Source organism: Sinohyriopsis cumingii, unplaced genomic scaffold (genome assembly GCF_028554795.1).
Source record: "Sinohyriopsis cumingii isolate HCF-2022 unplaced genomic scaffold, ASM2855479v2 utg000198l, whole genome shotgun sequence".
Classification (NCBI taxonomy): domain Eukaryota; kingdom Metazoa; phylum Mollusca; class Bivalvia; order Unionida; family Unionidae; genus Sinohyriopsis; species Sinohyriopsis cumingii.
The window spans coordinates 952,780-968,809 of record NW_028315875.1 but is presented as its reverse complement, the minus strand read 5'-3'; the positions used below and the strand labels follow the sequence as shown (position 1 = coordinate 968,809).

At 35.7% G+C, this 16,030-nt stretch overlaps 1 protein-coding gene and 1 pseudogene across 1 annotated transcript; both read left to right on the top strand.

Annotated features, from left to right (window-relative positions):
- The first annotated feature begins 4,042 nt into the window (after window positions 1-4,042).
- LOC149774562 (uncharacterized) lies at window positions 4,043-7,691 on the top strand (annotated as a pseudogene).
- Window positions 7,692-10,733: 3,042 nt separating this feature from the next.
- Window positions 10,734-15,427, top strand: LOC149774561 (uncharacterized). Its single transcript, XM_089945020.1, has 3 exons — window positions 10,734-11,164; window positions 11,342-14,503; window positions 15,146-15,427. Exons 1-3 carry the CDS (start codon window positions 10,734-10,736, stop codon window positions 15,162-15,164), a joined length of 3,612 nt encoding a protein of 1,203 aa, XP_089801146.1. The 3' UTR covers window positions 15,165-15,427.
- The last annotated feature ends 603 nt before the right edge of the window (window positions 15,428-16,030 follow it).

Below are 16,030 nucleotides of genomic sequence, written 5' to 3'. Positions count from 1 at the left end.
AGAATTAAGGGATATCGCTTTCCGTTTTATTTGGTGTATAAAAATGTTTTCTCTCTCTCTCTCTCTCTCTCTCTCTCTCTCTCTCTCGGTTGTGCGGAACCGGTGCGAAATGAGGACAATGGGGCCCCAGAATCAAATTTCTGTATCACTGAAAACATTCAGTTAAATATTCATCGCAAAATACAGGTTTGTTATCAAAATTAAATTTCCTTTTAAATATTCTGTTTTAATTATGATATGCTTTAAATAAACTCTAAAATGTTCGGACCCTCCTCGCTTGCGGCCATAATGCGATATCACATCACTTAGGTCGCCGCCGCCTGTGCTCTCTCTCTCTCTCTCCAGTATATATATATATATATATATATATATATATATATATATATATATATATATATATATATATATCCCTGACCTGCCCACTGCGTATGAGTGTCACGGAATTAAACTCTTTTATTTACTGAATACGTATACTCGGGTTTCGTTTTTTGTGTACAACGATACCCGAGGGTGATTTTACTCCATTGTGTCGTATTTCGAAATAGTGAGTTCGGTTCATCCCATGGCGCACGTGCGAAGTGCTCTCGATGGGACGAACTGAATGCCTACATTGCACAGACTGTCTGGTAATAAATATCTCACGTATATACATTTCTTTACAATACGAAATAGTCTTGTCAGCGGGCAGTCTGAGTCAAAGACTTGCACAATAAGAATAGTTATTAAAACACCAATAATAATAATGCACAATAACAATAATTATTATTTTCAAATTAGTAACTTTATCATAATCAGTCAGTGATTGCTTTCAGAGGGAAAAGATAATAAAGATAATCTAATGCGGAATAAAATCGTTCATTATGGGTAATGCCCATAATCTAATCGTAACAAATAAAGTGATTCTGGGTAATGCCCGCAACCATGTACGTAACAAATTGGGTGATTCTGAGTAATGCCCACACTCTAATCGTTACAAATAAAGTGATTCTGGGTAATGCCCACACTCTAATCATTACAAATGCAATGATTCTGGGCAGTGCCCACAACCATATACGTAACAAATATTGGGTGATTCTGAGTAATGCCTACACTCTTTAAGTGATTCTGGATAATGCTCCCAACCATATACGTAGCAAATTGGGTGATTCTGAGTAATGCACACACTCTAATCGTTACAAATAAAGTGATTCTGGGCAATGCACGCAACCATGTACATAACAAATTGGGTGATTCTGAATAATGCCCACACTCTAATCGTTACAAATTAAATGTATCTGGGTAATGCACGCAACCATATACGTAACAAATTGGGTGATTCTTAGTAATGCCCACACTCTAATCGTTACAAATTAAGTGATTCTGGGTAATTCCCGCAATCAAATACGTAACAGATTGGGTGATTCTGAGTAATGCTCACACTCTTTAAGTGATTCTGGATAATGCTCGCAACCATATACGTAAAATATTGGGTGATTCTTTGTAATGCCCACAGTCTTTAAGTGATTCTGGATAATGCTCGCAACCATATACGTAAAAAATTGGGTGATTCTTAGTAATGCCCACACTCTAATCGTTACAAATTAAGTGATTCTGGGTAATGCCCGCAACCATATACGTAACAAATTGGGTGATTCTGAGTAATGCCCACACTCTAATCGTTACAAATTAAATGTATCTGGGTCATGCACACAACCATATACATAACAAATTGGGTGATTCTGAGCCATGCATACACTATAATCGTTACAAATTAAGTGATTCTGAGTAACGCACACACTCTAATCGTTACAAATTAAGTGATTCTGAGCAATGCCCACACTCTAATCGTTACAAATTAAATGATTCTGGGTAATGCTCGCAACCATAAACGTAACAAATTGGTGATTCTGAGTAATGCCCACACTCGAATCGTTGCAAATTATATGATTATGAGTAACGCACACACGCTAATCATAACAAACTGTTTGATTCTGAGCAATGCCCAGAACGTAATGAACAAATTCAGAGATTCTGAGTAATGTCAACAACCTAATCGGAACAAATTCAATGATACGGAATAATGCTAACAACATAACTTGAAGAAGAAAAAGAAGAATTAGGCCATTCTGAGCCAATAAATGCATAATAAACTGTACATTTTTACGCTAAAATATGGATCGACATTGAAGATTGTTCATCTCTACATTTTAATGTTAATTTACTGTATAAATATATGTACAAAAATTATACATATAAAGTAATATAGAACTCATATACACGTGAAAGTGCATCTGCAATTAATTAAGGCTTTATACCTACCTCAAATAATTTCATTCAGGACTGCAGGTCAAGTCCTTAATTACGAGCTGCACTTGAATATACATGAAATTCCATTTCTCAAATGACAGTAGATATTGTTTACGGTGTATAAAATACATATTTTAACTGGGATATAATATAGTCAATAATAATCCATTAGGCTGAATAAAACCATTATGATAAACTAATTTATTTAAGTGTTTCTTCTTTAGAACTGGATTTTATTTTAATAACCTTCAGTGTAATGTTAAAATCAGTTTTGCTTTTATAATAGTGAATATAAGAATCACATCGTTGTCAATTATCACACCTGGTAAACCATACATTTACTGAGACACAATTATTTGATTTTGTTTCTTTGTTTCAGCATTCGCCATATACCAATCTACCATTTTATTGGGGGTGGGGGTGGGGTGGGGGACAGGCATATTGCATTGGACAAATTCCTTTTAGTCAGACGCAAGAAAATGTTAGGTGCATTCAAGCTTCGTTTTTTGAGTTGGTGGTCCAAGTTAAATTCATCTCAAGATCGTCAAATATAAGATAAGAAACGGTATCAGAAATAACACTCTTCATGAATGAATAATAATAATAAGAAAATATCTGTTCTTTTCACGGACAATCAGAATATCATTCAAATTATTTGCAAAAATGTTAGATCATTTCTTAAGCTTGTGGTATTCATTGTGCATATCATGTCAGCTGTGGACATTACCCCATGGGACGTTTTATTTGACAGAATTAATGAAGTCACGAAGCTTGAAAATTTAGTTCATTCTACACGAACGGCTTTAGTGACAAATCGTATTAATCTGTTAGAATATAAACATATATGTGTCATAGGCGACATACCAATCCTCGACTACACCTTTTTCATAATACTCAATACGCCTTGCGAAATCTGCTCGTTTCTAAATTGTGACAACCCCAACATTTATGGTGTACGTTGGAATATAGAAATGATTGCACCGCTTATCGTGTCACAATCAGTTAGGCATTCAATAATAAATAAACACTCTTTCCAGTGAATGGTACATGTAAATTATCTTTTCCAGATGAGTAGAACACTGCCGTGGGTGGATCAAGCCCAGACAAGTTTAAAATTGCAATCTACCATTTGACGTAAATTGTGCATGACTACGATAGGCTTGTAAAAGGCTGGTTTTAACTATCTGCTCAGTATCAACTACTCTACCTGGAATACAAAGCATCTGTAATAGTAACTTATTATAACTGAGAAAAGTAAGTATTTTAACTGTTAATATGTATATAAAATTTTCTTTATCTTGCACTGAAATAATTTTTTGACTTATATGCAGCAGGTTCCTATTGCGTAGGCTGATATCTATAAATCTCAAACTTCCGATCTTAACATGAATCTGACATTTTAAATATGGATCAGTTTTGTACTGAAGAAAAGTGACAGGTGCGTTACATACTTTAGAAAGAAAAACAAAAACAACTAGGTATTTAGAATTCACACAATGGTTAGTGATGCACGCCACTAATGTGATATGATAGTTTTTGAAGCAGATAACACAACTACAGTTATATTGTTTAAAGGAAATGTCTTGAAGCAATTCCTGATGTTAAGCATGTCAGATTTGTAGAATGATCAACATTTAATCTCTAAGGGGAATACTGTTTTACAATCTAAACGAAATTTTAGCCTGAGATTGATTGATTTCATATTTGTTTTTTAATTCGCAGGTTTTGAAGTTGAAAATAAGCTGCTTTCGTTAGTATGGGGAAAAGTGTGCGAGTGTTTCTATACTTTTCGACGTGGATGGCTCTCACTTCAGTAGGCATCCTCTTAAACATTATCAACATTGATTGGTCTCGTACAAATTTTGTAAATGGAGTCTTAATGGTGGTGGTATTAAGCATTATACAAGGTTCCGTTTTAGAAATCACCGTCCAAACGATTGTTACAATCATAGTCTCGAGAAACCGCAGGGAAAACAAGATTTCAGCTGACATATTGACTGTAGTTTTGAACTATAACCTTCTGGCAACGAGTACAGATGACATTGACGAATGTTTTGAGAAAATGTACGAAGGGTACATCAGCAATCTTGGACTAAACGTTTCTGCTGTCCTAGTGAGCGCAACAAATGAGGAAGAATTGAAACATTACGAGTTAAAGATACGAGATACCTACAGAGTCCTAATTTGCAAGGAATTGTTTCGTGAAGGAGTATCATATGCAAAAGGAGATTACGGATCTGTGGATCCGTTTCGCCTAAGCAATGTTTGGCAGATGTATGAAAATATAGATCCAACAGTCTTTGTTCGTGAGCATTTAGACGATATATGTGACAAATATGCACGAGAGTTTATGGTCATCCATCGCGTGAGTCGTGTTCTTCGAAAATGTGGCTAGTACCAGGACCTGATGTTGTTATCAGAAGGAGTAGATGAGGCGTATAGTTACTGTGATCCGGAATATTACGGAAAAAGTGCTCGTCCCTACGGGCAGCCTCTATTTCATTCTTCTGCTGACGTAAATAATATTTTTAAACGAAAATTTGATTACACTCTAGTCCTTGATGCTGATAGTGGAGTGCCCAAAGGTTTTGTGACCGAAATACTGCAGATAGCTGCAACACACCCGGATAGGGCAATAATTCAACCAGCAATAAAACTTCAATGCAAACCATACGACACAATTTTCATGCATTTAGAATACATGAAACAAGCCACATACACACCGATGATAAACGCTATTATGACTTTTTTTGGTCAATCTGGATTCTTTGGGAAGGCATTGATTCAAAATCGTATGTACATTGACAAAGTAATTGGCACCAAGGACAAACTGATTGAACGTATCCCGGTTGATGTTCTCAGCCATGACACATTTGAAGCAGCCATTTTGAAACCTCTTTATGCTGGATCTGTTTATTTGCTGGAAGCTCCAAGCTATAACTATATTACCTGGAATATTCGCGAAAGGAGATGGAATAAAGGCGAAATTCTTCTCGCTATGTATTTTTGGCCAACTTTTTTTGGAAAACCGACGAGATTCTTGCAAAAAATTATTCAGCGACAGAATTTTAACATGACCAAAGTGAGAACACCAAGCAAGCTTGATTTTTTGAGTTCTTACCTTGCTAATTTGGCCGTGCGGCAAATGTTTATGAGACCTCTCCTTCTGTTATACATCTTTCTTCATACCAATATTCACTTTAGGTATCCTTATATATCCGTTATCATCGTCATAATCCTGGTAATCGTCTTCCCAAAGGTAACAACATCCAACAAGACAAACTACAAGAGCATGTTTTTGGAGACAGTAACCTCAATTTGTCAGTTTACCCCAGAGGCTGTGGTCGGTACAGTACGTATTTGCCGGTCCTGGTTAGCCATCTTGTCACCCAGTGTCCAATGGATTCCACAGAGGGCCATAGAGAAAGAATTCAGAGTCTCAAATCCTTTTGTTTCTAGTCTGAAACATTTATGGGGATATTCACTGTTTGCTTTAATAGCAAGCATTGCCGTCTGCCTAACTTTAAAAGCGGCGTTTATAAATTTGATTATGTGTGGGTCTTTATTCCTACTTCCGTTTTACAACGGATTCACCTCCCTTTCACCTAATTTCAAACGCACATTTAAACAACGGGACAGAACATGTACAATGTAGGACATATTAGATTTGAGCGTCTAAAAAATTGACCGAAAACACTTATCAAAACTTGGGCAGTCTGAATGATTGTTTGTTTAAATATGGCTTATGACGGTTTCTACCAACCTTTCTACTAAATCCCCACACATTATATTGATATAAATTATGTACATTGACAATGAAAATCTGCATATGATATTTTCTTTTCAAATTGTAATCAGGTAGTGGAATTTAAAAGGATATAAAACGAATGAAATGTAACAATAAAGGCATGTTTTTTATAAATAAATAACGATTGATCACTTTGTACACATTATCATTAAATGATAACATATCAGTATCGGACATGTAAAAATATTAATTACAAAGTAATAATACTAATATTGTTGGGGAAAAAAGACAATATTTTGATGCTAATATGCTTAGTATTACCACCAAAGTACATGGCGTCCTAATCAAATGATTGATTGCAAATTATCGTATTCGATGCATGGCTAAGTGTCCCATCCACCCACCCGTTTGTTAGTTGTGTTTTGTGTAAATATACAGGAAATTGACTTACTTTCTGTCTTAAAGGATGTATTTACCGTGGAAATAGTTTTGGGAAAGTGCGTTTTATTTCTAGACATTTTTAGGTTAATCGCTCTGTTGATTTTTCATTAAGCGTGTACGTGCTATGTTATCTACAGTAAAAGAGGTTATCCCTATTACTTATTGTAAATTGCAGCTGAAACGACATTCTCTGAAGTACCATACCATTACGTAAATATTATTCCCTATGTATACAGTAAACAATATTCCCTGTGTGTACTGTAAACACTATTCCCTGTGTGTACTGTAAACTCATTTCCCTGTGTGTACTGTAATAATTTTACCTGTCTGTACAGCAAACACAATTCCATGTGTGTTCTGCAAGCTCTATTTCATGTGTGTGCGGTAGACACTATTCCCTGTGTGTACTGTAAACACCATGCCATGTGTGTACTGTAAATATTATTCCCTGTGTATACTGTAAACAATATTCCCTGTGTATACTGTAAACAATATTACCTGTGTGTACTGTAAACACTATTCCCTGTGTGTACTGTAAACAACACTATTCCCTGTGTGTACTGTAAACAACACTATTCCCTGTGTGTACTGTAAAGACATTTCCCTGTGTGTGCTGTGAAGAATTTTACCTCTCTGTACAGCAAACACAATTCCCTGTGTGTACCGCAAGCTCTATTTACTGTGTTTGCGGTAAACTCTGTTATTTGTGTGTACTGTAAACAATATGCCCTTCGTATACTGTAAATAGTATTCCATGTGTATACTGTAATCGTTATTCCCTGTCTGTACTGTAAACGCAATTCCCTGTGTGTACTGTAAACACTATTCATTTTGTGTACTGTAAACACTTTTACCTGTCTGTACAGTAAACACTATTCCCACTGTGTACTGTAAACACCTTTCCGGTGTGTACGGAAACACTATTCCCTGTGTGTACTTTTAATACTATTCCCTGTGCTGTGTGTACAGTAAACACAATTATATGTCCGTACAGTAAACACTTTTTTCCTGTGTATACTGTAAACAAAATTCCCTGTACGTACTGTAAACACTATAAAGACCATATACTTATTACATATGTACAAGAGGTGGTGCTTTTGAAACGACACTGCACCTCAGGTAGTTTGTATTTATTCCAATAATGACATGGGCCGTTAAGACTTTGAAGCAATGTTGCGGGAAAATGTTCTTAAGATAAGAAAGAAGCAGTTGAAAATTTTATGTTTTATGTCGACAATTACAATTTCACATTTTAGATCTTTTTTTTTACTTGAACTTTCCATTTTACTCCTAGGACAGGCCCCAGGTCTGAATATCTCTAGATTCTGTTGCTTGCCTGCCAGTTTGCTTTATCTGTCATCACCTTGTTATCAGCAAGTGTGACTTTCACTCATGTCAAATATAATTGCTTTTAGACTCCCAGCTAACTGTCCAGTTATAATGCCCCTATTTCAGTTCCCTGTGTTTGAAAGCTAGCTTTAAATATGGGATTTCTATATTTATTGTATTGGGCATAATAAATGGTAGGTCTATATTTTGTACCAAAATAAGATTAGCTGACTGTTGTTGTGATGTATTTGATTGACAGATGCTTTAAATACATTGTCTAAATAGTTTTGTGACTTTTTACAAGAATACTTACAGTTTTACCTTGAAGACAAGGAGTATGTAATATCATCAAGAATTTGAAGAGAAGAAATGGTAAGAATTCTATATTACCTGCATTCAGTAATTTGTATTATCAGTTAGTGTATCACATACATACACTTTCTATTGTGAGTTTCTATTTGAGATACTTTATATATATATATGGAATTGTAGAAATATAATAGCCTTATACCACGGTCATTTGCAAAAGTTTATAGAATTAATGTATCAATCCAGTTTAAGTTCATTGACAGTTCAATAATAATAAGTTAAGTTCAATCTCCAAAATCCACAAAATCAAGAAACCCAGAGTTCATGTCGCTTTAATTCTCATGTTGGTCATTTATTTGTCTAATTGCAGCAAGAAGTAATTAAGGCATAACATTGTCTATGTCGGTAAATTAGAAGTGTATCATCATTAGATAGTAGTACTTTTTTGCCTAATGTATATTATAAGTAACATAGATAGAGACTATGGTAATTAGCATATATGTTTGTAAATGATCATGGAAGTGTATAAAGCCTTTAATCATACATTGGATCATAACTGACACCAGCCTTGTGTAAATAGCATTCAGGCAACAAATTGAAGCAATTGATATATGGTCATATGTGTTTGTAGTTTATATTTCTATCAATCTCTCATATCACTGACCAATCATACTTGTAATCTTTTATCTTCCAATACATAAAATCTAGTACCAAAATTCTAACTTTATATTTTATTATCTAGTTTGACAGAATTGTTGACATCAGATAGTTAAATAATTTCATTCTTCAACAGGTTTCCATCTGTATACCATCACTCGAGTCTCTACCTTTCAATAAAATACCTTTCAATAAAATCGAAGATGGAACTTTCATAGCCATAGATGATCTTGTAAAGTTCCTTAAATCTAACCATTCGATTCATGACAAGAAAAAAATTGTGAAGAAAGAAAATATTGTACAAGAATTACAGCGACATGATACTGGGATAATCCAGAGAGAAGAAAAGAATTTGGTTTCTTTGTCGTCTTTCTTTCGATATATGTTCCATCACTATGATGACTTCCAGGTTTGCAAAGTGGTATGTGATGAACTCTTAGAAAAACAAACACAGTCTATATCTTCAAACAAATGGAATAAATCAACATGGAACCTTTATCAACAACTAGCGTCTGTTGAAATTTTAAGTTTGGGTCTGTATGAAGAAACAATTAATAAGCTACAACTTGAAGGGCTGAAGATTCCATCTTTAATTATTGATTATAAAACACAGTTCACTGACAGCGAATGGAATAAAATTCAATTGTTCGAATGGCATTATAGTTCCTTTTGTAAGAAAGAAGCATCAGACTATGAAGATGAGCAGGAAAGTAAATAGGAATTCTTTAGATTATGTAAAGAGTTGGCAGAAAAAGGACAAGAACTCAATCAGTTGTGCTTGAAGGCATGTCAGCGGAATGTTGCTCGAAAGTTTGCTGCTGATGCAATAAATGGAATTACTATCCATCTTGAAAGTATCCATCGACCTGAGAAAATAGAAACCGACACAGAAAATGCTCTTAGAGACATACCTGCTCCTCAGTTTCAAAATATTATTTGTTTTCAGTGCACAAATGTGTGTGCACATAAAGCAGGAGTACACATTGGTATCGAATTGCAGGAATTGCAACATAATGTTGAAATGTATGATGATATGTCTCTGATAGTTCGTACCTCTCTGAAGAAAAGTCACAATGTTTATGTGCCTGTCATACTCTTCTTTCCCAAAGGCTGCCTTCCGCCTGGTGAGCGTTTTCTTGCAAGAAGTCATCTACAATCTGGAAAACTCCAACCCCATTATGTGTCACTTTCATCTTGTCTGGATGACCAAGATCTCCCAGAGGAATATAGAATTCTTGACTCCTTTTGCTTTCAGTGTTTTAAAGAGGAGAAACATTGGCTTGCTGATCCCTTAGATATGAACCACTTTCAAATAATGAGAGAATGGCGCTTGCACGTTCCTTTACCATTCCAGTGTTTATTAGAACAAACACTACTGAACAAAGACAGCCTCAGGCGTCGATCATCAGATGATTTCTACACATCAAAACTATCCTCTTTATATTGCCATTTCGATTCATCACTGAACATACTTAACAGAAATTACAGTGGTCTCATACAAGATATTGTCACAGATGAGTTGTTCATCAACTACTATAAGATCACATCTGTTTTTTCCATCACATCAGCTACCAATATGAGTCAAAGTCTACGAAATGGAGACAGACGTCTTAAGAAAGCTGCAGATCCAGAACTTTGTCACTTTAAAACGTATCTGAAACCATATCCACTTTGCTATATAAAAGCAAGTGATGTCTCATCTTCTGAACATTTGGTTTGTCTCAGAGACTGCCATCTTATATTTTTCATGGACAATCTGGTCCAGCTCACCATGAAAACTGACCCATAACCTGGTGAAAGGAGAATAAATCAACTATGCACCCTGCCCATTACAATCAAAGGCATTCCAAAAGATTCAAACGATGTATTAACATGGCATCTTCCACTGTGTGAAGAAAAAGAAGATTGTGCATGCAAGGAAGCACCACCGCTGGAAAAAGATCTAGAATGGGTTCTACTAAAGATGACCTCTGATGAAGAGTGTGCTTTTGAACGTTTTCAGCAGCAAGCCAAATGGGGCCTGAAATACATATGGACAAGACTTACATCATTACAGCCCTTCACAAACATTCTAGGCAAAGCGGCCTCGATGGAAAATTCAGAATTTCAGGAAGAAAACATGGATCTAGATGAAAGCTTTTCATCCTTGGCCATTCATGATTTGGAGAAAATGGATAAAATTAGTAATAATGATAGAACTGAAAACTTCCCACTAAACATCTCCAGTGAAGATATAGAGAGCATTAATGGAGCCATTACCTCCATTAGATCAGTTGACAGTAATGGGGATACAATCGAGGATATGAAAAACATCCAGGATGATCCAAATGTATCTTGTGATTTGTTACCATATATTGATGTCAGTGATATAGATGAGGAGGATGTACATCCAATGTATAAAGATAAAATGAATAAAAAAAGAGGAAAATAAGACGAAGAGGAGGAGGAAGAATATTCAAATATTAGGATAAAAGTTGGTGCTAATAAAGATATTCTCCAAGATGTTCAAGCCCTCCTTGAAGAAATACAGATACCATTTATGACAAACAAAGATGAAACTGTTGTCTGCAGTACTGATAGTAGCATACTAGAGTATCAGGATCTAAACAACACACCATCACCGCCACTATTATGCCGCCATCCTCCACCATCCAGTGGTAGAGATGACGACATAACCACATTGAAAGTGGTTCTCGATGATTTTTTGGAGAAGGCTGAGCTGAGTGAAACAAATGATAAGGTTCTGTTTGCACCTGACTACAAGATTGCCAGAAATCTTTTTAAGCTTATAGATGGGAACAAAAAGTATGCAACATTTCTTCCAGAATTTCCAGTACTGCACTTGAGAAAGTCTAAAATCATGAATTTAATATCAGCTTATGAAACATCAGGCCTCATTCATATACTGAAATATATGAGAGATGATGATATTGAAAAAGACTGCAGTAAATTGGCAAGTATCGAGAACATCGAGACAGCCACGCGAAATGTTTGGCGATTGTCAGCAGCTTTGCATATCTCGGTTATCATCAGGTTTATCAACTCGCTACCACATTCACATGCAGAGGAGCTGGAAAAAAATTTGTGTGATCAGGAGTTATCCATCAGCCAGCTTGAATTGAGATGGGGACAAATGTTGAAAGAATTCATTAAGAAAACATCCACTGAGAATAAAACGTTTTCCCTGCATATTGATATAATGAGGCATTGTGACGAAATTGTAGCCATCGCCGTTGCTGAAAGACTAGGAGGAAAAGATGGATACAACTTACTACTGGCCGGTGTGAAGTCTTCACTTCCGTTCTCATTCTTAAATGGAGCTTCCAGTTATGCTGGATTTTGCACACGGCTTTTGATAGAACATTACAAATCAAGTCACTTTCACAGACAAATGAAACATGCTCTATTCAGTACCTCTCACAATGGTAGTATTGTCAGGTTTGGATTAGACACTGCTCGAGAGATTGACCACAGAGATGCAAAGAAATGTATTCGACCAGGGGCCACACTAAGCAATGTAATGATAAGGATGTCCACAGTAGACGAGCAGAGACAAGTCCATAAAGTAATCCAGTCTGTCATCTCAGGAGAGGATGCTTCAAAGATTAAGCAAGATGAGAAAAAAGATGAAGATATAGCATCCAAAATTTCAGAAAGGTACATGGGAAGAAAAGCCAGTGATAATGACTTGGGCCATATTGTAAGAACAGTTGGTCTGATACATCGAAGAAAGGGAATGTCATCAAGTTTTGATCCCATTCTAAGAAATGTATATCACAAGGAGAATCCAGAGGTTCAGCAAGAGATGTTAGATTCAACCACAGAAGAGATAGGAACATTCATGATTCACAGATATGCAGCAAGAGAGTGTCTATTGGGTATGACACTTAGTGATTGTCCTAACATTGAATTGATAAACGGACCCAAACATCTCATTAACAGAATAAAAAGATCAAAAGGGTCAACAATCAAGAGGACTAAAGGCATACCAAAAAATACATCATGTAAGAGCATGAAAGAAAAAAGCGAGGAGAAAAGAAAAAGGACAGTAAAGAAGATGACAACAATTGTGGACTGTCTAAGCTCTTCCATGAATACTTGTCAGTCAATCTTTAAGCCAGATGGGACAAAATCATCCACAAATAAATCAGCTGGTGTGAAAAGAGCTCTTCTCGAGTTGATAAAGAAAATATCTGATACCAGAGCTACAAGTGAGCAAAAGGACGATTTGCCAGACTTAGATGAGTTCATCCTAACAGATTTCAAAGCTGTTCCACCGACCATAAAGGAACAAACAAAAGCTTCAGTTGTAGAATTTGCCGGTGTGAAGTTCAAGACATCAGCTTCGACTGGAGACCAATACTCAGAGTACGTATCAAAGGCAATTCTTCACAAGCTGATAGGACACCTTCCAAATTTACGTCACATTGTTATATGTGAGGAAAAATATTCCTTCACACCAGACACACTAAAAGCACATACAAGAAAAATGCGGGATTCTAAAGGAAAAATATCTATCTTGCATTTGAAGGAAGAAAAAGAGGTGATCAGTGAAGATACATTTCACAAGCCCTCTGTTGTGGGAACAGCGACCGGCAAGAAACTTGTAAGTTCCTATTTAGGCAATCACATTGATCAGCTTCTTCTTAAACAAAATATTATACTGGATATAGACAGTGAAGCTCTGCTGACAGCATGTCATTGCCAAGAGGTCCCCTGCACATGTTGTCCTTTCACAACACCACTGAGAGTTCGATTTACTTCCGAATCAGGAATTGTTGGTATGGAGAAGCTGTCTAACATCAGGCAGAGAAAGGGAGAAGCAGAAATGGCTCAGCTTGATTGGATGAAGGAGCTTGATGCTGAGTTGTCTGATGGAGATTCTGTTGTCAACTTTGTATCATCAGCTGATATCGACACAGTCCTAATTCACCTATTTGGTATCAGTCTCCACTGGAAAAGAAACCAAACTGGAACCTTTACACGCCCTGTTTATGTTTGGCTACAGAAACAAAAGCCTGAGCTGTACAACATTTCCAAAATCATAGAAAGTATTGAAAGATACTTCAATAAGAAGTATTCGGCGGCTCTGATTGCCATCATTTTGTGCATGGGAGGAAATGACTTTTTGCCACGACATTATGGAATTTCACACGAAAAGATTTTAATGAAAGCCATTGACAATCAAGGTCTTGAGCTTTTCAAACTCTTTCACATGGAAATCCATGAGACAGATGAGTCAATTTCATCCATAATGCTAAATATTGATGCATACATTTCCTTTTTAAAGGATTTGTACTGTCCAAAGATCTACAATGCAGCTGCATTGTCCTTTGAAGAAGTAAGGCAAATGACAATCAAAATGCCTGTGAAAGAATTCCGACATCCACAAACATGGATGCCCCCGGAAAGTGCCCTGAGGAATTTAGGAAGTCTTATTCAAGTTCAGATAGATTATTTATTGACTATATGGTGTCACGAGGCCGCTTTGCCAGATCTTCTTCGATACTGTTGTATTTCCATGTGTCCAGACGGTGAAGTTTATTACAGTTTTGGAGATGATGTTCATGTATCTGACAAAGAACAATTATTATCAATACCAGAGGAGCTACTCCAGGAGAAAATTAATTGTGCGAAACAAACTAGAGTACGAACATCAAAGAAACGTGCCTTGCATGATACACCATGCAAACAGAATCCGAGAAAACGACAGCCTCTAATGTCAACTCCAAGGTAAGCATACAAACATTTTTAACTCAACAAATTTCTTTTTTCTCTCTTTCTCTTTCTTTTTGGGTTCTCTGTGAACAAGCTGTGCAGTTGAATTTGAATTGTAATTAAGCACACCACACATGCATACATGTACATTGCCGTTATACACAGTTTAAATTATTCTATTTGATCATAAAATGCTTCAGTAAGGTTTATCAGATAGCTATTCATAAAATAAACAAAATTATTTTTAGACCATTTTAAATGTATATTTACTTCTCATAGATTTCTGCTTCTCATTTTTCCTGGCAGCATCTTTGAAAGAAAAACTGTTAACTTAGCCGCTAAATATGGGGAAAATTTGTACTGGACTGTTTTGGTCAAACGTCACATATCAAATGGCCAATTGTAGATCAATTTACATTTTATCAACATCAGTACTTATTTTCCTCAGTAGATACATTCTTCTTGGGACAAAAACTTTGCATGCATCTATGTGTTAATTATCCGTATTAAACTGATTTATATACCTTACCGTGGTGCATCTATATATACAGTTTTGAGGAACCCATAAATCGCATTCCATCAAGATCTATTTTTGAATCTAAGTTTCATTGTTTACCATACAGCAGTGTACTTGGATGAATTTGTGTTCTTTTCCAGAAAGATGAAGTTTTCCTAGCGATCAGCAACCAGACGTTGTAAAACACAACAAATAATGTACTACAGGACTTAGAAAGGAATGATGAAAATATTGAATGGCCATTAAAGTCTAATGCAATTCAGATAGGATAACGACTCATACCTTAAAAAGGAATTCATATAAAATGGAAATAACACACAATGTGGACAGTGTACCCCATAGCGCAGCATTTTGAACAGTTGTAAATACTATGCTCAAATAATTCTAGGATCTTGTAATAAGCATGGATAGACGCATAGTTGATATCGTACCACAGATGTTACCTCTGATGTGTTCTGGTTCGGATGTATGAAATGTTTATGTAAACTTTGACAGTACTTTTAATTTACATATCATCATTTGGAAAATAAATATCAGGTTCGTTCATTGGACTTTATTAATTTACAGTGCAGTCTGCAATAGATGTTAAACATATTTTGTACAAAAGTGTTACAGTAGAAGAGTCATATGTAAAAATGGGGCATAGCAAATGATTTTTTCATAAGTTCATTTGTTTACCATCTTAGAATTTCTAAAAGTATTATGTGATATTTTTTTTAAAAATGCACATTCATTGAAATTAAAAAAGCAGGTGCATTATTCTTTGAGACCGACAAATTACAATGTGGGATGTAACAACATTTATATGGACTATTCATAAAACCATATAGAATGTTTCTATGTGGCTGGAAGAAAAAAATCATATGAAGTAATAAGCCTTTATAGTACAGTAATGAAATGCATATAAAACGACACTCATTATATTGTCCAAACACTTGCTTCAATTGCAATATTTGGAGGTTCTGTGAACTAATAACCGGGTTCATACAGTAGTTTACACCAGCCTGGAAGAACTCATCAGGCTC